Below are 26931 nucleotides of genomic sequence, written 5' to 3'. Positions count from 1 at the left end.
ATTTATGTCATAGAATGTTCTGCCTATGTGTTCCTCTAAGAGTTTTATAGTGTCTGGCCTTACCATTTAGGTCTTTAATCCATTTTGAGTTTATTTTTGTGTATGCTGTTAGGGAGTGTTCTAATTTCATTCTTTTACATGTAGCTGGCCAGTTTTCCCAGCACCACTTATTGAAGAGGCTGTCTTTCCTCCACTGTATATTCTTGCCTCCTTTATCAAAGATAAGGTGACCATATGTGCATGGGTTTATCTCTGGGCTTTCTATCCTGTTCCATTGATCTGTATTTCTGTTTTTGTGCCAGTACCATACTGTCTTGATTACTGTAGCTTTGTAGTATAGTCTGAAGTCAGGGAGCCTGACTCATCCAGCTCTGTTTTTCTTTCTCAAGATTGCTTTGGCTATTCGGGGTCTTTTGTATTTCCATACAACTTGTGCAATTTTTTGTTCTAGTTCTGTGAAAAATGCCAGTGGTAGTTTGATAGGGATTGCATTGAATCTGTAGATTGCTTTGGGTAGTATAGCCATTTTCACAATGTTGATTCTTCCAATCCAGGAACATGGTATATCTCTCCATCTATTTGTATCATCTTTAATTTCTTTCATCAGTGTCTTATAATTTTCTGCATACAGGTTTTTTTTCTCCTTAGGTAGGTTTATTCCTAGATATTTTATTCTTTTTGTTGCAATGGTAAATGGGAGTGTTTTCTTAATTTCACTTTCAGATTTTTCATCAGTAGTGTATAGGAATGCCAGAGATTTCTGTGCATTAATTTTGTATCCTGCTACTTTACCAAATTCATTGATTAGCTCTAGCAGTTTTCTGGTAGCATCTTTAGGAGTCTCTATGTACAGTATCATGTCATCTGCAAACAGTGACAGCTTTACTTCTTCTTTTCTGATTTGGATTCCTTTTATTTCCTTTTCTTCTCTAACTGCTGTGGCTAAAACTTCCAAAACTATGTTGAATAATAGTGGTGAGAGTGGGCAACCTTGTCTTGTTCCTGATCTTAGTGGAAATGCTTTCATTTTTTCACCATTGAGGACGATGTTGGCTGTGGGTTTGTCATATATGGCCTTTATTATGTTGAGGATAGTTCCCTCTATGCCTTGTAGGCATCCTTTTCATTCCACTTTCTTAGGCTGGCATTCTACGTGGTTTGTTCAGATAGTGCAAGCCACAGTGCAGCCATCTCCTTCTTTTCCACTATGCTGCCCTCTAGTTATGCATGCCTCTGCTTCAGGAGGCCTTCTCTCCCCTACTATCTCTCAGATCCCAGCTACCTGTTGGTCCCTAATTCTGCCAACCAATCCCTCTTTCCAGGACAGCATATAACTGCAAAGTGCTAATGAGTAAGGAAATCAGTATTTTACATGCCTTGGTGGTATGAACTGAATTTCTACTAAAGAGAAACCAATTATCTCTGGATACAACTTGGGAAGATAGACATTTGGTTATGATGCTGGTATAGACCTCGAAAAGAGAAATCTCCTAGGGAGAGGGCCATAGCACTTACACAGATACAAAGCAACTTACAAGCACTATGAAAGGAAGGACTGAGTAAATGCTGATAGTTCAGGCACGCAATTACTCTGATACTGTCTATACAATCCCATGATTTACAAGGAACTCTCAACTGTAGGTTTAAATTAATCAATCCCAAATCAATCTATGGATGAACTAATTTTATGTGAGGGCTTTTCTAGATGCACAGACCAGCTGCATCACTCATTCATTCAACAACTATTTACTCTGTGCTTACTCTGTATACAAGGCAAAGACTAGTCAGGGTGGGTGTTTCAATGAGCTTAGCCCAGTAAGAGAGAAAACATCTGCTTTGACAACTGCGATATAGGGCAGGATATAGAACTGCCATCAGAAAGATGCAGGGAATGTTTAGTCATTCATTTAGGCTGTGATGGTAAAGGTAGCACAGAGGAGGGAAGGGAAGGGAGGTCCTAGAAATGATAATTAGGACAAGCTAATCAGAAAGTCAGGTATGCGTTGAGGAGTAGTGAGCGCTATGGTGCACGGAATCATTTAAGATCATACTGTACAGAGCTCTGAATGCCAGGCTCTGAAGTATGAGGCAGCAGAAGGGTTTTCCACAAGAGAGAAGCATAACCAAAGTGGGACTTTGGAACAATACAGAGACTGGAACCCAGGGACCAGTAGGAGGCTGAGGTAACAGTCCAAGCCAGAACCAGGGTTGAGATGGGAATGAAAAGGAATGGACAGAAATGGAAAGATAAAGATGAAGGAGACCCACTGGTGACTGACAGCTGTAAGGGACAAGGGAGAGTGTTTAGGAGAATGGTAGGAATTAATGAATGGGGGTATCCTGAGGAGGAATTGGCTTGGGAGAAAGATCAAAAGTTTGGTTGTAGACATGTTAATTTTGAGATGCGAGTGGGGTATCCAGTTGCAAATGTCCATGAAACAGTGGGAAAAGTGGACCAGAAATTGGAAAGTGGGAGATAAATTGGGCTGTGTTCAATATTTGTTGATCATTTGTTTAATTAACATTTATATTTACTATAAGCTGACTGTGCTAGGGACTGGAGATACAAAGGTGGACGAGACAGAATCCCTGCCCTAAAGGAGTTTTTGGACTGGAAGAGGAAACAAACCAGTAATGATCATAATAAAAGGGAATGCGTGTTATGATGAAAATGCAGTACTACGAAAACACACAGGAGGGGGACTTAAGCCAGAGTTACAGAGTCAGGAAAGAGGTTGTGAGGAAAGACAACAAGGAACAGCAGCCCAGCACCTTCAGTTGGGGGAATGCCGAGAGACAGAACATACAGCTGGACAGTGTCCAGACCATCTATAAAAAGAGAACTCTGGTCCACAACCTGCTGCAACCAGCCCAGGCAGCCAAACAATAACCCCTGTTTATTGGGCCCAAAGAGCCAGGGCTTGGTTAATAACTGACAGCTTCATGAATTTTTGCCTCCACTTCCAACTTAGGACTAACCAGAGAAAGCTAAATACGCCCCCCTAAGTAACCTCGTAGGATATCCCACTACTAGTTAGCCCACCAGCAGCGTCCCCATGCCCACAGCCCCCAAGCAGGGCACATCTGAAGCCTTCCCTTTTTTCCACCTAAAGGCTTCCCGCTGCTGCTTGCCTTGGAGTCTCTGCCAAACACAAATGATGGTGGCCGACCCCCTCCATCGCTACAGTAAATTCAGAAGGCATATCCGTTGCTCGTTCACAAAGTTGATGGTGTTCCTTTATTTTCACAACAGTGCATGACTGCATAGGGCTGGAATGCAGTGGACGCCTGCTGGGGTGGAGGGTCAGCGGAATCGGGAAGGGAGTTTGGGCCAAGGAAAGTGGGGAATCAGCAGCCATAAGAGGAAAGACCCTTAAAGCCACAAGAAGAAATATAAAGTTTATGCTGAGTGTAAAGTCATCCATGCAGAGGTGAGAACTGATTCTGAATCTTTAGTCCCATCTTATCAGGACGAGTCTTCAGAGAATGAACAAAGCGATGGGTGGGGAAGAGACTACATTTACTGAGTCACTCAGTCTTTGCCCGCCATATGAGAAGTAAAGGGTCCACGGATGCCCTGGTCCCCTTAGGGGGCTCTGCAAGCTTGGAACACTGAGTAAGAGGTGATGCTGGAGCTGCCCTAATGCACACACACGTAGAACCAAACACAACACAACGAACCAAGCAAATAAACAAAACTCGAGGAAGACAGGAGAGAAGGGCTGAATTATGACCCTGTGTCAGAGTAGGCTGGCAAATGGTTAGAGCAAAGGAAAACCTGAATTAGCTAAACACCTCCGTTCTGAACAAAGGCTCCAACACAATGGTGGATTTGACCTTTTAGTCCCCTTCTATTCTGTTTAACTTTATACAAACACACCTTGACTTGCCAAACTTCTATAGAGTGAACTTAAAACACCAGAAGAGAAATGGGACTCTGAATAAGGTGCTTCTTTTAATTCTGCTATATTTTCATAGATAGGCTTACAATCTCATCACAAGTTTTTTGAAAATACGTTTACCAGAATTCTCCATAAATATTATCTGTAAAAATAAATTACATTTGTATAGCTCTGTACCACTTTCAAGATACTTCCAAGAACATTTGATTTCCACATTGCATGGGAGATGGAAAAGGGAGAGGGAGAGAGAGAGAGAGAGAGAGAGAGAGAGAGCGAGAGAGTGTGTGTTTGTGTGTGTGTGTGTGTGTGCGTGTGTGTGTTTTAAGAGGTGGGCCCTTGGCTCATTTGGTCCAAGACTTTCTCTTTACTCCTGAGGAAAATGGAGCCTCTGACCACACACATACTTGGAAATAGACTGGACATAAAAAACACATCTCTTGACTCCCAGGCTGGCCCTCTATACAACCCATTCCCATCCTACTGATCAAAAGACCGAGGTTAAGGGGGAGGGGGTAGAATGTACACTAATAGCCTCAACGACTCACACCTACTGATACCCACACTCTTGGGCAGCACCCCCCCCCCCCAACTTTGGGCTTGAGCATGTGATGTGCTTTAGTCAATGGAACATCAGCAAAGTCAGCAGAGGCTTGGTTAGTACCTGCACACCAGGGCTTAGCATGCTGCCATCACCCTGTGAGGCAGCCCAACCTGGGCTAACGTCCTGGAGAAGGAAAGTCCCTGTAAGTATAAAGAGGTCCAGACATCCCAGTTGCCCCAGCTGAGCCCAGCCGCCAACTAAACATAGGCCCATGAAGGAGCCCAGGCAAAATATCAACAAAAGCCAAACCACAGAGTCATGAGAAATAGAAAATCATTTTTTGCTTTAAACTACCAAGTTTTGGGGTGGTTTGTCACGCCGTGATAGATAACTGATATGCTAAGGAAAAAGAATTCTGTCCACGCCAGTCATTCACAGGCCCAAGAGTGGACCTGAGGTCTTTGAAGTACACCACTTCACACAGGAATGGAGAATATGTTGCTGAACTGAGCTTCCCTGTCTTGGAAACCTGAGATTCCAAGTTCCAGATTCACTCAAAATCACTGTGGTCAGCTCGTCTAGCTGCTTAACGATTTTTGATTCTCACTCTTTGCAACTTTCTCCTCCCCTCAAGCCCATTGGACATGGCTGGCTTTGCATGCCTGAGGGTGGAGGGAACCAGCCACCACTCTCTAGACCAGCATTAGAGGGGACGGCCGTTCAAACATCTCTGTACACATGGGAAGAAGGACGACCAGAGAGACAAAGGCACTGGCCTCAATCACACTGTAGGTACAAGGGACAGGATGAGAATCCAGGTCTTCCCATCCAAAGCCAATGCATTTTAGGTGATACATGCTACCTCCCTAGCAAGAGCAAGAAGAAGCTCCAATCTCACAGCTTAGAGATAACGATCACATGTCAGTTCTAGGCATGCTGCTGCCATTTGGGACTACAGAGTGTTCTATCTTCAAAGACCTTTGGGTCCGACCAACAGAGCCACAAGAGGTGTCTCCCAGAGAGACACTCAGAAAGACTGAGGATGAATTCATTTCTTGATTCATTATTGATACCCACATATGTGCTGAACAGGGTCTGAGCTGGCTTGGAGATTATCTCATTTGGTTGGATACATCACGCTAGTTATTTATAGGATATCACTTTAAAATCTTTTGTTTTTCAGTAAAGTCTTCAAATTCACCTATAGTGTTTAAAAACAATATTAACATTTTTTGTAGCAGAAATCTGTTGACTTGTATGTGAGGGCCACCAGGGACCTCCCCCCACAAGGAACGAAGCGTTACATTTACATTTGTCAAATAAGGAAAACTGGGTCACCTACCATCGCTGAGCTTTCCCATGAACTGATTAGCAGACAATTAAAAAGTGGTTTGGGAATGCAATTGGCAACATGGATGGTGCTACAGAAACACACATTCCACTTAGGGGTAAAAAAGAAAAGACAAACATATGCTACAAACAAATTTTTATCATCATAAATCATGCTTCAGTTTATTCAGCTGTAATAATACTATCTGTTGGCTTATTACGAGTTTCATACCACCTTGAAAACACTGATCACGCCAGCATGATGTACGGCATGCATTGTTAGGTCTGACTTGTAAACTCATCATAACCGATTTTAGCTCTGCCTTCAGCCTGATGGGAAGGCAGAGAGAGACGGCATTCACCGTGCAGCCTGGAATCCCCTTGCATTGCTCAGTTGCTGAGCCAGCCTGGGTGTTGTCAGAAAGCAGAGCAGCTGAGACAAGAGATGGGGAAAAGCTGCAGTAATTCCTAGGAGTGGTGGCCGCTACCTATTGCAAACGTACACCTCCAAGAAGTCATTGTTTTGAAGCTAAAAGAGCAATATAGGGCTTCCCTGGTGGCGCAGTGGTTGAGAGTCCGCCTGCCGATGCAGGGGACACGGGTTCGTGCCCCGGTCCGGGAAGATCCCACATGCTGCGGAGTGGCTGGGCCCGTGAGCCATGGCCGCTGAGCCTGCACGTCCGGAGCCTGTGCTCCGCAACGGGAGAGGCCACAACAGTGAGAGGCCCGCGTACCACAAAAAAGAAGAAAAATAAAGAGCAATATAACAAGTTGGGGGTTCTATGGGAGTGCAGTTACGGCTAATATTCATTGGATGCTTGTACAAGATGCCTGTCCCTTTCCATACATTATCTTGTTTAATTTTCCCAGCAAGCCTATGAGGTAAGTACTTTTATGATCCACATTTTACACGTGAGGACGTTGAGGCCACAGAAGCTAAGAAATTTGCCCAAGGTCACAAGGAGCACAGCTGGGACTGGAACCCAGCCATCTTTCACTTGAGCCTGTGCCCTAAGCCACTAACCTGAGACACAGGGCAAGCCCAATGGTTGAAGCTCTACGTCATAAGCTCAGTTTGGCAACTGGGCTCTGAGGCCTTCCTGAAGCCACCTTCCCAGCTGTATCGGTGAGTGGTTCAGTGTCCTCTGCTTTCATTTCTGTGCTTCTCTGATACACGACATACCCTGAGTACTCACCATCAACAGTTCAGGGTGGCCAAGGGACCCCTGAGCATCCCCCCAACCCCAAGATTTTTTCCAGGGTCCACAAGGCCAAATACTATTTCATGATAACACTAAGATATATTTCCTTCTTTCACTCCCATTCTCTCACAAGTGGAGGTGGAATTTTCCAGAAGTTACATGAAGCGTGATGACATCATCACTCTGGTGGCTGATGGAATGTGTGCTTGTGTTTTCAAAACCTCAGTGTTAATTTCTCATATGGTAGATATCAATAGACACAACCCTCAAAAACAGAAGTTCGTGGGGGCCTTCAATAATTTTTACGAGTTTAAAGAGGTCCTGAGGCCAAAAAGTCTGAGAATCGCTGCTCAAGGTCATGCCTGTAACATGGAAATGAAATCGCCTAAAATCTCAAACACTAGAGAACAGAACTCAAGAACAAAAAGAGCTGTTTGCTTTGGTGCAGCTCGTTACTAACAAGCCATTTTTAATTCCTCAAGCTGAGCAGATCCAGCCAGCTCACACGGCACAGGAGGAGAGTGGGACAGAAAGCTGTGTGAGGGGCACCTCGTGGGACAGAGGGCACCCGGGTCGGGGGGAGCGAGTAGCTTACATCGGGCGGGGGGGAAATGCAATGGTGGAAAATGAGTTATCAACATACCCCAGCCAGCGACTGTCTTGGCCCAGCCCTTCCTCATCAACACGTGAGCGTTCAGGGTCGAATCTCTTGAGCACGTCATTTGCCTCTAATGCCAATTGCTGACGTAACTCAAGATTTCAGTATAGACTGAGGACAAGGTGCTGGGAAGCCCCAGAGGAGAGAAGACGATTACAACTGATCAAGCCCTCCTGCAAATCAGGGGTTTGGTACATGCCGGCTCATTTATTCTACACGATAAAACTTCCCAGGTACACATGATTAGATCCATTTTGTAGGTTAGGAAATTGAAGCTGACTGGTTCAGTGAGTCATCCAGGCTCAAACACCCAAGACTAAGTCCTAAGTCAGAGAACTAAGGACTAAGGATGCCCAAGACTAAGGACTCATCCACTACACTGAGCTTCCCAAACCTAGCTGCGCATCAAGATCACTTGGGGGTTTTTAAAAACGTCACAAATCTTGGTCCCACCCCTGAAGATTCTAATTCAGTAGGTCTGGGTGGGACTCCGGAATTCACAGTCAACTTCTAGTTTGGCTTTTAAACGGCTATATCATTAGTTGGATAAGTAATTTCACATTTGAAAGCCTTTTCCACACCAGCACTACTAGCTGGCTTTCTTCTCTGCCTTTTTTTTTTCCTGGAAAAAATAGTCGTTTTATTACAACATGAGCCTCGCTCTCTACCTGAAGCTAACTGGAGACTCACCCAATAAATGCAGCCAAGCTGATGCAGAATGCTCTTCCAAGCTCTGAGCTGTCAGGCAGATGTGCTTTTAGATTTTATTTATTTATTTCTTAATTGAAGGATAGTTGATTCACAGTGTTTCAGCTGTACAGCAAAGTGATTCAGTTATACGTACACATGTATTCTTACATACATGCTTTTAGAGTTTGATTTATATGGATTTCTATCACGTCCTTCCCCTGCAACACGCAGGTACTTGGTAAATACTTGGGAATTGAATTGAAATGTGATCGTATATAATCCTCACAACTCTGTAAAGTAGGTTTAATAATTCGCAATGTGATGGCTCACAGTTTTTCCACAGTAAATAGGATTGGGACACAAATTCTTTTCAATCACCCAAATCTAGTTCAACAGCCTCGTGGCATTGACATGGACAGGGCTGGGCACTGAGGAGTCTGCTCAGATAGACATTTTTTGGTCTGCGTGATGTTTCCAGTGTTCTCTCAATCCTAAAATATGTCGTTTTCCTTTCTACTGGAAAACACTGATTCTGGCCCACCTTTCACTTTCTCCTCTATTTCTCTATCCAGGTCTATGTTCCTAGGTTCCTTTTTCACACAGTGTACACACAATGGCCTGGATTTTCTTTCTTAGTCCCACCTGATCCCTCAACACATCCTATTTGCCTTTACCTCCTACCTAAGGATACTTTTTCTTCCGCTGCTCTTTGAATATCCCTACTGTTCATTTACCTTTTATCAACGCCCAACCCGATTTCCTAGGCTCCTAATTTACCTCTACTTTCACGTCCTATTAGTCTTGCATCAGAAACACAAAGCCATATAGACTTTTAAGCCAGGTCGGGTGGCACTGCTACCTGTTAGTTGTCTGACCTTGGGAAGGTTGCTTAACCTCTCTGTGCCTCATTTTCCATATCTTCAAAATGGAGATAATAATAATAGTACTCTCCTTATAGAATTAGGAAGAAGATTAAATAAATGGGTTAATATAAAGAGTGCCCCCAAAATGAAAAAAAACAAAAAAAAAAACAAAAAGAAACACAAAGCCGTGCTGTCATAACAAAGAATGTGTGCATTTTTTAGGACCACTTTACAAACTGATTTAGCAGAAAGAAGGGCACTTTGCTGAATACCATTTTCCTATCACAAGTGCTTGAGTGTTAATCTTTGTGGATTCTTGACACCAAACAACACCCTTTGGGCGAATATGTACAAAAATAATAAATTAGAGTTTCATTCAACTGCTTTTGGCACAGTGATATCCCCGAAACCAGGTTCTTTTTCCTCCCACAATTATTTTTCCTTCCTACTGAATCTTTGCTAACTCGTAATAAAGTGTTTGTACTGGTAAATGTTTCTAAGCTTGTTAATGAATCCTTGTGGCACAAGGGGTCTGGTGCTTTCCTTCAGGAAATGAGAATGCCTAAATAAAACAAACATTACATCTACATTTGGAGGATTCTGTACATGGAGTTTATTGCCCAGTAAGAAACTGATGTTCTATACAACATGCAAAGAACATAAGGTGTCAAGAGTTTAGTGTTTAGATTAAAAACAAATGCTGTCATTTTAGTCTCCTGGTATACAGTGGGTGCCCGATATATCTCTATTGAGAAAACATCAAGCTCTAACCCTTGTCTATAGTTTCTCACCATCATTATGTTATACATTCTGAGAATCAGTGAGGAAATTAAGGGTCATTTTATACAACCATTAATCCACATCCTGTGGCTAAATAATGTTGAACTAAATATCTTAGAGAAATTTCTCCAGATAGATGAGTCTAAAATTACAGATAAGAAAATGGGAGAAAAAGGAAGCCTGGCCATTTTTCTCATGTAGCGTGGGCAGCAGGAGTACTGATGTCTAGTGGTCTTATTCCTGTGTGTCTCTAGTAAATTGTGATCACAGGCTATGGAGATTTCTTACCAATTCAGGGAGTTTAGACTGATTTCTTTTCCAGGTATTTAAATGGGACACCAGGAACCTCTCTGGCTTTTACTTAACTTTCTCTCTGGAAAACTCACTGTTAAACCTGTTTCTCACTACATTTTTTCTTATGGCCTCATAAATACTGATCAAGGATGGTAACTGGGGCTTCCCTGGTGGCGCAGTGGTTGGGAGTCTGCCTGCCGATGCAGGGGACGCGGGTTCGTTCCCCGGTCCGGGAAGATCCCACGTGCTGCCGAGTGGCTGGGCCCGTGGGCCATGGCCACTGAGCCTGCGCGTCCAGAGCCTGTGCTCCACAACGGGAGAGGCCACAACAGTAAGAGGCCCGTGTACTGCAAAAAAAAAAAAAAAAAAAAAAAGGATGGTAATTGGAGAATTAGCAGTGAAACCTGGGGGTAAGTGGAAAGTGCAATTGGAAGAACAGTTGCTTGTAGGTTTTGTAAGTCAAAATCAACCCCCTTCTATTTTTACTCCATACACTTGATCCTATCTTTTGGGGCAAAATATTACTCAAAGTAACTTCACTCAAGTTTTGCTAAAAGCATCATTTGAGTTGCAATGTGAAATATTCTAGCATTCTTGCCACTAAAGCACATTCTTTTGAATGCTTGTTAAGGTCCTATTTCTAGAAATGCAAAGGCTCTCAATTTTGCTTAATTTTCCCTAAGTGGGTGCTGTACCCAGTCTAAGAGAGAGGAAAGGAAAGAACTCAGTTTGCTGGTAGGTTTAATAGCCTCTAGGTGACTTAGGACATTGGATTTGATTGTAAGCTCGGGGGGACTCTCAGCCTTGTTTCCAGCCTGATCCAGTGTTTGCTCACTTTCCTGGCTCTGATCAGCACATGGATAGAAAGACTAGTACGTGAACCACTGGCAACTGTGTCAGTCCTGGTTACACCAAGTTGCAGAAGCAATAGCTCTCTTATAATCATATGAAAAGACAGGGAGTGACATACCTTTTTTTTTTTTCTGTTCCATAGTTCTTTCAAAGATTTATGAGTAAATCCTCAAACTTCTAGATTCAGGACAAAAGGGATGAGCAAAGATGGCAGAGAGGCAGACGTTAATAACACAGACCTTCTCCATCATGATTTTGTGGTACATTTCTATTTTTTTTTTTTTTTTGGCCGTGGTGCACAGCTTGCGGGATCTTAGTTCTCCAACCAGGGACTGAACCCATGCCCCCTGCAGTGGAAGCACGGAGTCCTAACCACTGGACTGCCAGGGAATTCCCCTACAATTTCTATCCTGATAAAGCCCAAACCATCCCAAAATAAATAAGGGACCAAAATAAGTCTGAGAGAGGGAAGCAGAGGGGACAATAATTTTTAACTTTGTCCCACTGGTTCTGGCGCAAATCCTCTCCTTGTCATCAGCCGGGAGCATTTTGCTCAGTTAAAGTACACGTATACAGTGCGTGTATACAGTGTATACACTGTGTATACACGTATACAGTGCGTGTATACAGTGTATACGTACGTGTATACAGTGTATACACTGTATACACGTATACAGTGTGATAACCACAAGCAGCCGCCACAAGGAACAAAAAAAGTTCCTCAAGCCATTAGCCCCTGATCTCGACCAATTAAACACCGATGACACATTCTTATCAAGTGTAAAACAGGCACGACAAAGCATGAGTAGAGATGGGAGGAATGGCCTTCATCATAGGCTACCTTCCCCATATACAAATCTGTAGGGGCACTAAACATCCAGGGACCCACTGTGGCCGTGTGACAGATGGAGAAAGCAAGCACAGAGCTTGGAAGCAAAGAACTGAAGTATGCATTCTGGGCTCACCCATTCACAAGTGGTGTGACCTTGGAAACCACCAGCTCCAGTCTCCTGTAAAGCAGGGACCACACATGGGCGGAGCAGATGAGAGCATATTCGTGAAAGTTCCTTCTCCAGCCTCAACTATGCTGACTGGAGCTGTCAGTGTTGGCCCAGGGGGCAAGGTCACCATCCACTGCCAAATCCCAACTGGTACCGGACCCTGGAGACTGAAGGCCCCGGGTGTAGCTGATGTACAGGACACCCCATCACTAGTCGGTGGGGACCTAAAACCCACCCGAGGAGGAGCCCAAGATAGGCAGCTGGGGTTCTGCCAGCGAGGCTCTCATGGCTGTACCTCTCTCTACCTGTCCGATTGGCCAGGTGTGCGAACAGGCACTGGAGGCATAGATTCACTCGGCCATGAGGTAAGGATGCGAGTGACCTACAGCTCTGAGGCCAGAACTATAACCCGTAGCTATGATTCCAATCACATCGTGAAATTCAGAGGTGGCTCCAAGAGGAAAATGATTTTTAAAACAATAGGTTCGGGTGCCGATTTTGAAATGGAATGCTGTCCTCTTCTCGTTTTAGAGTGACAGGGTAATGGTCAAGGTAAATGGAATCTGATAGAGGCTTTTATTTTGACAGCTTAACTTGGGCCCAGGCCCTCTCACTATGGGGATGGCTGGGACTAGAAAGGGTCATCCTACGAATTTCAATCCAAACACTACAAAAGAAAAGAGAGCTCAGAGCAGTTCAAGGTGAAGGAAAAGGCAGCCCACTCGTCTTGACGGGCGCTGCTTTTGTCCTTCACACACTTCACACTTGAGGGAGAAACTAATGACATTGACCTCGGGGGGCCCCCCATTCCCCCGGCAATGTCCACAGCTGTGGTGGGCGGTCCCTGCGGGCCTCTGCCCGCCGCCCCGTGCTCTGTTAATGTGGCCAAGCCAGCAGCTGACTGAAAACAGTGGCAGTCTGGCACTAGGCACACGACCCCTGACACTGCGGGCCTTTTTTCTCCTCTCCGCTAGCAGCCAATGGGCGGGCTCTCTCCACCGGCTGCCATGGCAACGAGAAGACGGCTCCGCAGTGCCCAGAACAGATGTCACAGAAGCCAAGATGAATGTCGTGGGAGCGGGGAGCGTGTGGCAGGGGCCGAGGGGGATGGGGGGGACGCATTTGGAGTTAAATGGTCCCACCAGAGGGAGTCAGGCATATTTTGAAGGAAGTGCAAAGCGGTAACATCTCTTTTCTTTTTCTCCCTGTCCTTTAAGTTCCAAACACACATGCACACACATGTCCTTTCATCTCCGCTACTGAGGTGCTTGCGGCTCTCTGGCTTTCACGGCAATCGTGAAAGTTCTGATTTCTCGAAGCCTTAAATGAACATCGCCTCCATTGCAGACATGCAAGCGGGCGTTCTGCAGTCATTTAGGAACAGGCTGGGAAGCTCTGTGGAGGGCAATCGGAGAAACTTAGAACCACATGGAGCTGAGACAAAATCCACGGGAATTTCACAGGAAGACAACAAACCCTGTTTCACTCCGGTTGCCCCTGAACTGTAAGGGCTCCTACTCCCCTCCCCCCCACACCCCGCCCTGGTTACTTCTCTGATTGGACCACTCCTAAGGCCATTTTATATAGACTAAACCAGGGCAAGCCTTATAAATCTACCTGCTTGAGCAACAAAGGCTCTTGTGTTGTCTCCAGGATAGATCCTACCCTAGCTGAAATACTGTATTTAAAATGTTTCCACTGCCTTCCGTCTACCTGCCTCTGAAATTAACAAGTAGAGCATGTGCACGCAGGCGCAGACCATAAACCTATATATATCAGTTGGTAAGATAAGAGCGATATTGGCGCTGGCAGGCACTAGACACTGCAGACCTTTTCTCCCCGTTTGCAGCCAATGGGCAGGGACCTAATCTGGTCCCGGTTATCAGACCACATGAATCAGGGAGACAGGAGGGACTACGTATAGGCCCTGTCGTCATCCGATAGATGAAATGTACCGAATGTGTCAGAGGACGGGAAACGTCACTTAGAATGATTTTGCACTTAATTCCTGCCACAAGCACGTGGAGAGAGCCTGCTTTGTGCACAGAGCCACATGGGCTCACTCCACAGGGCAGGCCTCACCTACAATCTAGAGGGAGAAGAACACGGAAACTCTTACAAGGGGCCGATGAAGGGTGGAATGGGTGTGGCAAGCAAAGCAGGATGCGAACACGGAGGAAGGCTCAGAGAAGTGTCCCTAGTGTGAGAGGATGAGGGCGCGTACTCTGTGACAGATGCCTGACATGTACACCATACCTTATAATGCTATAGCACCCTAAGAAGGAGCCATTACGATCCTATTTAACAAATCAGGAACCCCAGGCTTAGAGAGGCGGCTGAGCTGCTGCTGCCCCCAATCATCCCCCCACCTCCACGGGGCTTCTGCCCCACCAGCCAATGGCTCATCAACCCAGTGCTGTTATCACTGCAAAGCAAGCAGCTGTGTGTGGGTCCCATCTCCTGGGTATCACCTAAGCAGTAACGCCCAGGAAATCGTGGGCTTCAAACACTCACTGCATTGTTTCTAAAACATACTAAGGTATTCACACATAACTATTAACATTGAAAATGCTCGTTTGGATACATCCGGAAGTCACCTCAGGTACCACAAGTGGTACATATGTCACACATAGGGAGCCACTGCATTTTCCCACGCTGGCCTTGCAAGATGAGGAGGAGTGCGGCCCATGGAGAATTTGAACTCACTCAAATGTCACCCTACGTGGGTCAGGGTTATTTTGTGTGCATACCTCCCCTAAAATGAAAATGTCTCCTTGGCCCTCACAAGAATGCCTTCTTGTATCATTATTCTGGCCAGTAAGTGGAATCCTAGGGTGCTCGCAGTGCACTTGGATGAAAAGCAGTGACTGTGAATCAAAGACTGATGGCTCAGCAATGCCCTAGTCTGCATCGCTCCTGGACGCTGCCACCAAAGGCAGAACTCCACCCCAGGGACTCACTTCCCTGCCACTGCAGCAACAGACTACAACCACCAGAGGGCAGTAACACAAACCAGATTTTTCATTCGGACCCAAATGTTAATGCACACAGTTTAATAATATGTAAAGCCCATTATTACAAGCTTTTTCTCTCCCCACCCCCTATTAATGAACAAATGCCCAGGGGTAATGCAGATATTTCTAAATACAGTGCAAGAAAGGGCAATCTGTACTCATACAAGGGGAGTCTAGCACACAGGAATAAGTGGAAATGAAAATAATCACCCAGATGCAACTAAAAGATCTATCTGTCTGTATGGCTGCATACATAGAAATATAGATGCCTGCCTCCCAGAAAGGGGCATTATAAAAACCTTTATTTCATAAGTTCTTATTTAGAGTTCATAATAATATCTGTAATGACAACCACAAAGCTACAAGAGGGGTGTAAGAGGAATTTCATCCTTACTGCTGGGCACACAAAGGGGGATTTTTCTCTTTGACTAAAGTAGGTGAATGAATTATTCAGGACTTTTCCATGGACATTTAAAAATCATAATTCCATGCTTTAAACAATAGCACAAATTTTTAAAAAAAGAAGAAGAGGAAGAAGAGCTGGTTAATCCCCAAACCATCAAATATCGACTGACATTTAGCCACGTCTACTCAGGGTGCTTTGATGCAAATAAATGATTTTTGGTGTTGGTAAAAGAGTCTTTTAGTGCTGTCGTTGGTTTTCACATCGGAGCACAGAGAACACAATAGATTGAGAAGGGATATTTCTAGAATGCAACCTACCCATTTCCCTGTAAACAAAGAAATAGGAATAATCCTGCCATTTTCTCTATTCATGACTGAAAGGAAGGTTCTCAGATCCTATATTTCCACAATGGTTTGAGATTTGAGGGCCCCTGGAAAAGCAGGATGAAGTCATTGCCGACAGCCTCGTCTCTGGAGTCACCCCATTAAACCGTGATATTCATAAAATGCTTGACAGATTACCGAGGACAGTGTGTGAGGAAAGCATATGGAATTCAGAGTCAGATGACTCTGTCTAAATGTATTATCTGGGTCATCTTGGAAACATGAATGAAGTCCATCTGAGCTTCGGTTTCTTCCTAAGGCAGGTAGGAGGACAGACCCTGAACTACTTCCCTGTGTGGGGTGAGGCTTACCACTCATATGTTACGGGACAAAGCACTGGAAACTGTTAACATTTATAAAAAATTTTATTGTTCTTATGTTCCCCACTTTATACACAGGGAAGTAGAGCTGTAAAGACTTGTGCAAGGTCAGGGTCAGTAAGGGCAGAGCAGGGCCCCAGGTACTCTCAACCACGGCTATGGTTCTCCCCACCCCTCCCTGGTATCTTAGTCAGCCCGGGCTGCCATAACAAAGTACCACAGATTGGGTTGCTTTAAACAAAAGACAATTCTTTCTCACAGTTCTGGAGGCAGGGAGGTGCCAGCAGGGTAGGTTTCATTGTGAGGACTCTTTTCATGACTTAAAGGCGGCCACCATCTCACTGTGTGTTCACGTGATCTCTCCTCTGTGTGCTCGTGGGGGGAGAGAGGGAGAGAGGCAGAGAGGGAGAGAGGGGGAGAGGGAGAGAGGGGGAGAGAGAGACAGAGAGACAGAGAGAGACAGAGAGACAGAGAGAGAGAGAGGGAGGGAGTGGGTTCTGGTGTCTCTTCTTACAAGGACACTAATCCCACCATGGGGGCTCCACCCTCATAACCTCATCTAACCCTAAACACCTCCCAAAGGCCCCCGCTCCTAATGCCATCACACTGAGAGTTAGGGCTTCAACATATGAATTTTGGGAGGACACAAATATTCAGTCTGTAACAAGGGGTAACAGTGCGTTTCTTTATTCTGCTACATCTTTTTCGTTCGGGTCAACAAATATTTGCTGACAATCTGCTAGGTGCCAAGCACAGAACCAGGTCTTGGGGGAAACAAGGATGACCAGGAGCCCCCAAACAGCCCACTTAATGTCAGGATAGTTCCCAGAAAATGGTCTACAGGAAAGAGCATTTGTGACACATGGGCTTTTGTGACCATGTGTAGCAAGCACAGTTTATTACAAGAAACTTCATGAGATCCTTCTTCAGATAGCTGTGTTTGAAACAACTATAATGAGAGTCTGGCAACTAATCAGTACACAATTAATATTTGATAAGGTAATTAATGTATTAATTTACTGAGGAAGACGGGGGGAAGGTAAGGAAGGAAGGACCAATTTTCAAATTTTCAGCCTACAGATGCTTACAAGGAAACACAAATGATCTGTACCTCCTGGTAGGGAATTATCAGGTCCAGTTATATTATGATGATTATAGCATAACTGGATATTTATTAATTATATTTAATTTCTCTCAATTGAGTTGGCATAATTAGAACTACTTTCTTGACTGGAAGACTGAAGGGGCTCAGCTTTGAGTAATGCATATTGGGTGGCAACTACAGGCTAGCTATAGTAGGTATATATATATTTTTTTTCAGTCCATAACAAGAGGTATTTTACATATATAAAAAATATTATTTAATTCTTATAACAAGCCTATGAGGAAATTTTGCTATCCACACTCAGGTAATTTAAAAATGAAGACTGGATCTTCATTTTTAAATTCAGGGATCCACGGGTAGTAAGTCACTAGGAGAGTACCAGAACACCCTCCCCAGCCATTCCAACATTATTTTGATTACTCACTCACATGCATAATTTTCTCCCCCAAATCTAGCTCTTAGGGTTTTTTTCCTGTTGTTATTTTTAGTATGCTACTTTGTTTTGGTAAGCAGGATGGGGGTGAAGGTGGATCTTTTTTGAAGGTAGAGATGTTTGAAAGGGGGATAAGCTTATGAAAATTTGTACCTCCCTTCAAAACTAGATACAGACCCCAAGAGAGAGGAGAGCAAGCCCTGTCCTCTCTGGGATACTGAGCGTGTTCTGTGGATGGCCCTGGAGTCCAGAAAAAGCCAGATGGGCACCCACTGGGTGAGCAGCCCAGGAAAGAAGAGCTCCCAGTTTCAGCCCCCATTTGAGGCTGGACATGTGACAGTGGTAGGATGGAAAGCAGACCCGCAGACTGTAGTAGGCTGAATAATGGTGCCCCCTGGTGCCCTAATCCCTGGAACATGTGAACGTTACTTTATATGGCTGTGATTAAATTAAGGGTCTTGAGATGGGGAGATTATCTTGGATTATCCAGTGGGCCCTAAATGTAATCACATGGGTCCTTGTAAGAGAGAGGCAGAGGGAGATTAGACACATAGAAGGGAAGGAGGCAACGTGGCCACCTAGACAGAGACTGAAAGGATGTGGCGAATGCCATGGAATGTCGGCAGCCACTAATCAAAGTAAATAATCAAAGCTGAAGCAATTCTAAAAAATACTTGTTGTAATCCAATCATTGCATATATTTTTTTATCTTTCACTTGGGTACTTTTTTAAAAAAATGACACTGTATAGAGCACAGTGACAGATTGCTAGATAATTGAAATTTAAGATAAAATATGGCAAATAGAGACTATAGCTATGCTGAAGATTGGATGGATGGATGGATGGATGGATAGGTGGGATGCTGACAGAGCCAGATGTTAGGGCACTGTTTTATATTTGACACATGGTGGGTAATTGAACATTCACCCAAAGAGGTTATCCAGAGGAAAGCTTGTGCTTACTGTTCACGAAGCTTTGAGGAGTTGGGAAGGAAGTGGGCCATGTGGCCAGAACAACCTTTAGATTTATTAATTCTCTATCAAATTTCAGGTAACATAATCTATTGGTGATCAAAAGATTTAATTCCTCAATGAGGAAGAGTCAAATTTTCAGGACATAAAAATCACAAGTGAACAACCCCCCTCCCTGCCACAGGTCACTAGTCAACTTAGAGTATTAGAAAATGTCATCATAGGTTCACTTGAGAGGTAAACCGTCTACATCTCATGATCCAAAAACAATTAATAATACATCCAATTGTCTCCTCCAATTAATATCATAAGCAAAGAATTCCACCGTGAAACTCTGAGGAAAAAATATGAAAATGCTGTTAACAAAAGATTACAAAGTCTTTGTCAAAGGCAAGAAGACCCCACATTTTGTGCAAAGGCTGCAGCTCACCAAAGATGTGAAGCAGCTGTCAGATTCTGTGAACAGAATCCCACCCTTTCAAGGTCAAGGAACCCAGCGTGAAGCTGAAGTGTCACTCTGATCCTCCTCTATAAGATTCTCCAGCCTCCTCTAATCTGAATGGAAATTAGCAAACTTCTTCAGCCTTTCTTCCTTTCCTAGGGTTGTTGGTGAGCCTGGTATCTACAACCCAGCCAACTCTGCAGAAAACCACAGTTTAGATGGAAAATCACTTTGGGTTTCTGGCTCATCAGCAGTACTGCACATCTAATTAGCTCAACAATTGGTCCCTGTGATAAAATCAGCTAATTTTATGTTCAAATGGCTGTTCCGTGGTAAGTAATACTGTCACTCTCAACTTCACGTGGCATAAAGAAGTTGCTGAAGAAGCTGCTTACTAGGGGGTCACTGGGGGCAAACCAGTGAAGACTATTAAATTAGTAACTTCAGTCAATGTTACAGTTAGTACAGAGGGGTCCCGCCAGGGCTCAAATAAGATGAATTCCCAGGATGTGGTGACAGGGCCAGAAATGCCAACTCTTACCAGAGAAAACAATACATATAAAATGATGGAAAGCCACCTGCAGAACCTCCCCGAGGTTTAACCCCAATGTTTGTAATGAGGTAGATTACGGAGTCCTAGGCCCTCATCCAGTACTGTTAAGAATGACTCTCCCACATTAAAGACCCCTGTTGCTTCAGGAATGTGTTCAAGGTTATGCTGGAAAGAAAACCCAGGAAGCCAATTCCAGGTGTCACCTCCCAACTTCCTCTCCTTCACTCACCTGTGAAGGCAACTTGTGATATCCGAGACTCTTTCCCTGCTTCGTGAGTGACCTAGTAAAATCCATGTTACTCTTTAAGGTAAATGTAAAAACACAGATCAACTTCTTTATGGTGTGAAAGCTAATCACACTGCCTCTCACCAGCACTGAGAACTGCTGATTTCTTTTTCTTCTTTTGGTGTGTATTTATCAATTATACCAATTGCACGGACAGTTAAAAATTGATACAAGCTTCAAAACTAGAAACAAGAAATGCATGAATGCATACAATTTTACATAAAGATACAGAGAGACATATTCATACCTATATCTAAACATATCCATTATATCTATGTATGTATACTGATACATATAGTCAGAGATATAGAAATGGCTCCATTTGTATAAAGTATAATTAAAACAGTAATTAGCATGTAGTAAGTACTCGGTACTGTTGCTGTTCTATTAACATCAATGTCATTATATGTACATATAGATATATCAACTATATACATACATAACTGTATATTATGTAATTCTACGATTATAGCAGGATGCCTGCTAAAATTAGACTCGTGTTTTTCATACTCTGCTCTAACAGAGGAGCCAGAAAGTCACTAAATCATAGTAAATTATCCTGGAGACACTGTAGTCACTTGGCTGGCGTGGACCGGGCAGGGGTGGGTGAAGGACCCTTTGTACATTGTTGCACCTCTCGTGCATCAGCTCAGATCCCCTCGGCCTCACCTTTCTCTCCTGCAGTCCCTGCTGCAGTGGCCAGCTCTGCATGGACTCTGCGTAGCCTCATGCAGTGTCTCACCTCACACCCATGCCATGTGCCTCTTGCCTCCTGCCCTGGGGACACAGTATCCTGAGCCCACAGGTGTGCAGTCCAGAAGTGCGGAGTGAACCCATGGGGGGTGGCATCCAACGGACAGATGCTTCCCTTCTTCCCCCGGAAGGACCCGTCATTTCATAAGGACCAGACACCCCTTCACCGAGAGCAGGGGCCAACTTACATTGGTTCTCCTTCCTCTTCTCTTCCACTCCCCTGCCCCTCACTCCTGCTCTGTGGCACCCAGTGAAGTCCTCACATATAAGCCTTTTTCACGGGCTCTCCTTTCTACAGGACCCAGACTAAGACAAAAATCACAGTGGCCACCTGTGCCAGTGCTCAACAAGGTAGGCGACACCATGAGACACCTTGTGCTTTGGTTCCTGAAAAGGAAAATGGCTTGACCCCTCATGGCATAGATAGGAAAAGAGGGAAAAGGACAGTAGTTCTCACTGCTCAAGGTGGGACAGAAGGATAAATCCTGACCCGGAGCTTCCGGGTGGGGACCCTTGGGCACTGGCTGTGTCAGGAAAGGAAGAGATCTCTGCACTTGACAGAGCTCCGCCACGGGTCCCCGGGGCCATGGCTCTCAGTCCTCAGCTCTGTCCAGCGGTGGCTGGAGGAAGAGCACTTGACCCTCATGCTGTGCCTCTCCAGAGAGGAGAGGAGAGAGCAGTTCCTGCGCTCTCACAATGCACCAGCCCGGGAGCAGAGGGCTTGTAAGCCTGGGTCTGCCAGCCCGGGAGCCAGACTGACGCCCCACCCCCTGCAACACACACACCGCCCCACCCCTTATACTGCTGTGCTGTCGAATCAGGCTGCCGCTGGCCTCATGTGGCTATGTAAATACACAATTAAATTAGTTAAAAGAAAATAAAACGTTCGGTTCTTCAGTTGCATGAGCCACATTTCAAGTGCTCGACACCTCTATGTGGCTAGCGGCTCCTGCCGGACGCTGCAGGAGAGACCACCACCATTGGGTGGAGAGCTGTACGGAGGCTCTGGTCTAGAGTCAAGACTCTATGGGTTTTAGTCAGTTTGCCAGGAGGGAAATACTGGACCTCCTACTCATCTATCAGTGGACTCCAGGGCCAGTTTTTATTTATGTATAAAAGAGTCGTGAGAGTATTTGTTCTCTGAGCTGGTGATAAAGCAGTTCTATGTGATTATGTTAACAGCAATGGATATCTGGATGCTGGGGGCACAAGAAGGCCCCAATCTTTATTTTAAAAGTAGACCCTACTTTTAAAAGTCAAGCAAAAAATATGCATATGTAGGAATGTATTTAATTCCCATAGGCTTAAGTACAGAACACCCAAAAAGCACTAGGTTAGAACAACTGTCTAGAATATAAGATTAACATTCCCCAAATCTACAAAAATAATGGAGAAATTATTAAAACAAATAATATTTAATAACTAAATTTTACTTCATATGTGTATCTGTTATCTAAGACCAATGTGGGTTCCACTCAAAGTTGAGGATAAGAAACTATATTGGGGTAGAAACCAGAAAATTAGGTGTAAGTTAGCCTCTTCAACATCACGTGGAAGGCACTGACCTTGTGAACTTAAAATTTTCATTGTGAACACCAGAATATCAATTCATTTTGAGATATTCTGCAGGGAGATTAATATCCTTCCAGAGTCTCTAAGTATTACTGTTTGTACCTTAAGAGATTGTAAATCATTATATTAGGAAATCAATATATAGCATTAATCATATGTAACTTTTAGTATTACTTACTAGCACAGCCTTTATAATTAAATATAAAGAGATTAAATAAAATAGAACTAACTCTTCAGGGTTTGCATGGGGCCAGTTCTCAGTGGAGCCACAGCACCTTGTCTGGTGTAGGCACCTCCCTACCCATCTCTCCAATGCTGGTGTTCCTCAGGTCCTAAGCCTCCTCTTCTCATCACTTTTCACTTTTCTAAGCGATTGTATCAGCAACTAAGGCTTCATTTACCAAATATAAATTGATAATCCCAACAGTAATAAGGGCTACCATTTGTTGAGCACTTACTATGTGCTACGCCCTGTGCTTTACAAGCATTAACCCAGTTAATAGTCACAATAACCCTCCCTGCAAGGTGGGAACAGCCCATGTCTCCTCCTAAGAGCCACGAGGATGCACGCATCAGGGGTACCTTAAATACCACCCTTCCAAACTTAACTCACCCTCCCCACAAATCTGCCTCTGCTCCTCCATACCTTCACACAAAACATCACTAGCCAGAAACCTAAGTCACCCTGGATTCCTCCCCCTCATCTAGTCTCCACTTCCAATCCAGGCCCAGGTTCTATTAGTTCTCCTTCCTAAATATCCCTTCATTCCATTCATACCTTCACCATCCTAGACAAAGCTCCCATCACTTCTGGCCTACAGTCCTGTGACAGCAGTCTCTCATCCTTATGTGTCTGCCTGAGGTAAATATGATACATGGCTTTCTGAGTGTCAGGCATCTGATAAAAACTTATGCAGCTGACATACCAGTTGAGGCAATTCAAGGCTGGAGGTCACAAGCTGAAGTGAAGCACACGTGCCCAGGTAAGCCTACCATTATCAGAAAAGTCATCATGGGGGAGGGGTGGTGGTGGGATGAATTGGGAGATGGGGATTGACATATATACACTAATATGTATAAAAGTGATAACTAATAAGGACCTGCTGCATAGAAAGTAAATAAATAAAATTCAAAAAAAAAGAGAAAGAAAAGTCATCACATGCATGCACCCCCATGTTCACAGCAGCACTATCTACAATAGCCAAGACCTGGAAACAACCTAAATGTCCATTGACAGAGGAATGGATAAAGAAGATGTGGTGCATATATACAATGGAATACTCCTCAGCCATAAAAAAAGAACAAAATAATGCCATTTGCAGCTGCATGGATGGACCTAGAGATTACCATACTAAGTAAAGTAAGTCAGAAAGAGAAAGACAAATACCATATGATATCAGTTATATGTGGAATCTCAAGTATAACACAAATGAATTTATCTATAAAATAGATACAGACTCACAGACATAGAGAACAGGCTTGTGGTTGCCAAGGGAGATGGGGGGTGGGGGAAGGATGGATTGGGAGTTTGGGACTAGCAGATGCAAACTATTATATATAGACTGGATAAACAACAAGGTCCTATTACACAGCACAGGGAACTATATTCAATATCCTGTGATAAACTATAATGGAAACATTTTTTTAATTAAAAAAACTTAAATTAAAAAAAGAAAAGTCATTATAAAAAGATCTGAGAAAGGATAATTTATACTTAAAAGCTTTTTAGAATGGAAATATAAACAGGCTCAAATGAGTTCAAAACGTTTATTTTCTTGTAGCTTCTGCAGCACAATGCAGCTGGGTGCCTCTGGCTTGAGGTCCAATGTGAGGCTGCAGACAAATTATCAAACTGGGGCTGCAGTCTCAACTGAAGGCTTGACTGGGGTTGAGGGGCTTCCAAGCTCATGCATATGGCTCTTGGAGGCCTTGGTCCCTTTGCCATGTGTGCCTTTATACAGGGATGCCCCACAACATGGCAGCTGGCTTCCCCCAGGGCAAGTGATCCAAGAGGCAGTGAGACAGAAAGTGCCCCCAGGATGGAAGCCACAATCTTGTAATGAACTCATCTCAAAGGTAACATCCCATTGCTTCTGTCATTCATTCGGAGGGAGTCATTAAATCCAGCCCACACTCAGGGATAGGAGATTCCACGTGGGCAGCAACCACTGAGGGCCATCCTCGAGGCTGCCTACTATTATCATCCAAGCAGACTTCACAGCCTTGGAGGGAGGGAGGGGACGTGCTAAGGAATAAATGGGGTCCTATCAGCATCTCCGTTAGCCCTGTCTGCTTTTCGGAGTTGAACTGACTGTGAGTGGCATGTCCTGCTCCTTTTTCTCAATAGGTGTACTCTTGTCCCTGCCCCCTCCTCACTGCCACCTCTGCCACCACAGGGATAGGTGGAGAACCCACACATTCCTGAGAATGGCTGTGTAGCAGACTTTTTACATAATTCTAAAATAGATCAGCATTACTGTAGCTCCTGGCTCTACTCTTAAATGTGGATCCAACTCTCTAGAAAATATAAAGATAATTAAAATTTAAACACTATCACAAAGTTCTAAAATTTAAAGCAACTCAAGTTATTTTGAAAAGAACTAAATCTCTATCAGAGGAGATTTTAAAAATATAATACAAGTTAATGGTGAAAAATAATTATTTCATGATGTAACATCTATATTTCTGAGAAGTATTATTATTATAATTCAATCTACTGTTACAAGCAAGAGAGAGAGCACTATGGGTTGAATTCTGTGTCCCCAAGAAGATGTTGGAATTCCAACTACTAGGAACTCAGAATGTGAACTTATCTGGAGATAGGGTCTTTTTTTTTAACATCTTTATTGGAGTATAATTGCTCTACAATGGTGTGTTAGTTCCTGCTGTATAACAAAGTGAATCAGCTATACATATACATATATCCCCATATCTCCTCCCTCTTGCATCTCCCTCCCTCCCAGAGATAGGGTCTTTAACAGAGATAATCAAGTTAAACATGGGCATTAGGTAAGGCCCTAATCTAATATGACCGGAGTTGTCATAAAGGTGTTCATTTGGACACAGAAACAGGCACACATAGAGGGCAGATGATGTGAAGACACAGGGAGAAGACGGCCGTCTACAAGCCCAGGAGAGAGGCCTGGAGCAGATCCTGCCCTCACAGCCTCCAAAGGATCCAGCCTGGCCAACACCGTGATTTTAAATTCCCAGCCTCCTGAACTGTGAGACAATAGATTTCTGTTGTTTAAGCCTCCACGCCCCGCCGCCCCGGTCTGTAGTACTTTGTTATGGCAGCCCGAGTAGATTAAGACAGGCAGAGAAAAAAAAAGAGAGACTCAGAGAGAGAGAGAGAGATTATATGTTAAGCTGTATATTCATCTGGAGGACTTGACTTTAAAGAGAAATGGCATAAGGGCCTATTCTTCTATGGAGCAGAAAGGCTCAATTCCAACAGGCTGACAGAAATTTCCAAAACATGTGAAAACAGAACACAGTGCCAAGTGCCAAGAACCAGACTCTGCCTCCACAGGTGGGTCCAGGAGGGAGAGGGGACCCTACCTTCTGGTAGTCCTCTTTGGACCTCAGGGATGCCTCCATGTGCTCAGCAGAGGTCGGGTAGATGGCAGAGCGGTACTGAGAGCCGTGGTCGTTGCCTTGGCGCAAGCCTGGGAAAGCAGAAAGCAGAGGATTACTGGGGTGGCCTGGGCAACGAGGCCAGTGCCACACATTCTCCACACAGTCCTGCTAAGTGCTTGTTTTAACTGCATCCTGACACCACTCTCCTTAAACAACCATGCAACGTATCTGTTTTGCTTTGCCTATTTTAATTGTAACAAATATCTCTGAACTTAAGGTAAATTTATCACAGGCCTTGCATCGCAGTAGATGCTCTGCAAATATGCATTTTTCTGTGCAGATATTTAAGTCATAACCATGTATCGCTTGCAAAGCACTGTGATACACACTGTTTCCTTGGATCCTAATGAGACATTCTGTGTGGCAGGTGTTACCGTCTCTCGACTGGCAGATAAGGAAATGGAATAATATACGTGGAAGTGCCTGGCCTAGTGCTTTGCACACAGGAGTTGCCTAATAAATGACAAAGTGACTGATGCTCAGAGAGTTTAAGGAGTTTGCCTAAGCTCATGCACCTAATCAAAGAAAAACCTAGCACTTAAAATCAGCCCAGCATACTTTCCACCCTGTCACAGCAGCTAAAGTGTAGATGCTGGTCAATTTCTAACTGAATGATAGAGTCCCCAAGTTAAACAGCCACAGGCCTGCCATAGATCCCCTATAGATCCCCATGTTGTTGTAAAATGAACTTCACACATGTTTACTGCATCATTCAAGCATCAGTTTCAGTTTTAACAAGTGCCCCCAAACTCCTCCAGTAAAAGATGCAACTTTCCAAAACAAACAGTTCCATATTTTCAAGCCCCCAGCTTAGCTGACTTCCTAGAAATGCCATTGTCCCACCTTCAGAGTCCCCTCCTCTCCTCAATGCACAAAGGTCACATGGGGACCAGGAACCAAGCGGCTTAAAGAGCCAATACCAATAATGACATCAAAATATTA

General features: G+C 44.2%; 1 protein-coding gene across 2 annotated transcripts in view; it reads right to left on the bottom strand.

The window, feature by feature from the left end:
* MSRA (methionine sulfoxide reductase A) overlaps window positions 1-26931 on the bottom strand; it is a 374255-nt gene that overhangs the window by 73019 nt on the left and 274305 nt on the right. For both annotated transcript variants that reach the window (XM_060153611.1, XM_060153612.1), the window contains one exon: window positions 25912-26018. In XM_060153611.1, coding sequence (XP_060009594.1) covers window positions 25912-26018 — 107 coding nt within the window. The remainder of the gene's footprint in view (window positions 1-25911; window positions 26019-26931) is intronic.

This window comes from Lagenorhynchus albirostris, chromosome 7 (genome assembly GCF_949774975.1).
Source record: "Lagenorhynchus albirostris chromosome 7, mLagAlb1.1, whole genome shotgun sequence".
In the NCBI taxonomy this organism is placed as follows: Eukaryota; Metazoa; Chordata; class Mammalia; order Artiodactyla; family Delphinidae; genus Lagenorhynchus; species Lagenorhynchus albirostris.
The sequence above is the reverse complement of the archived record's forward strand: the minus strand, read 5'-3'. Positions and strand labels throughout refer to the sequence as shown.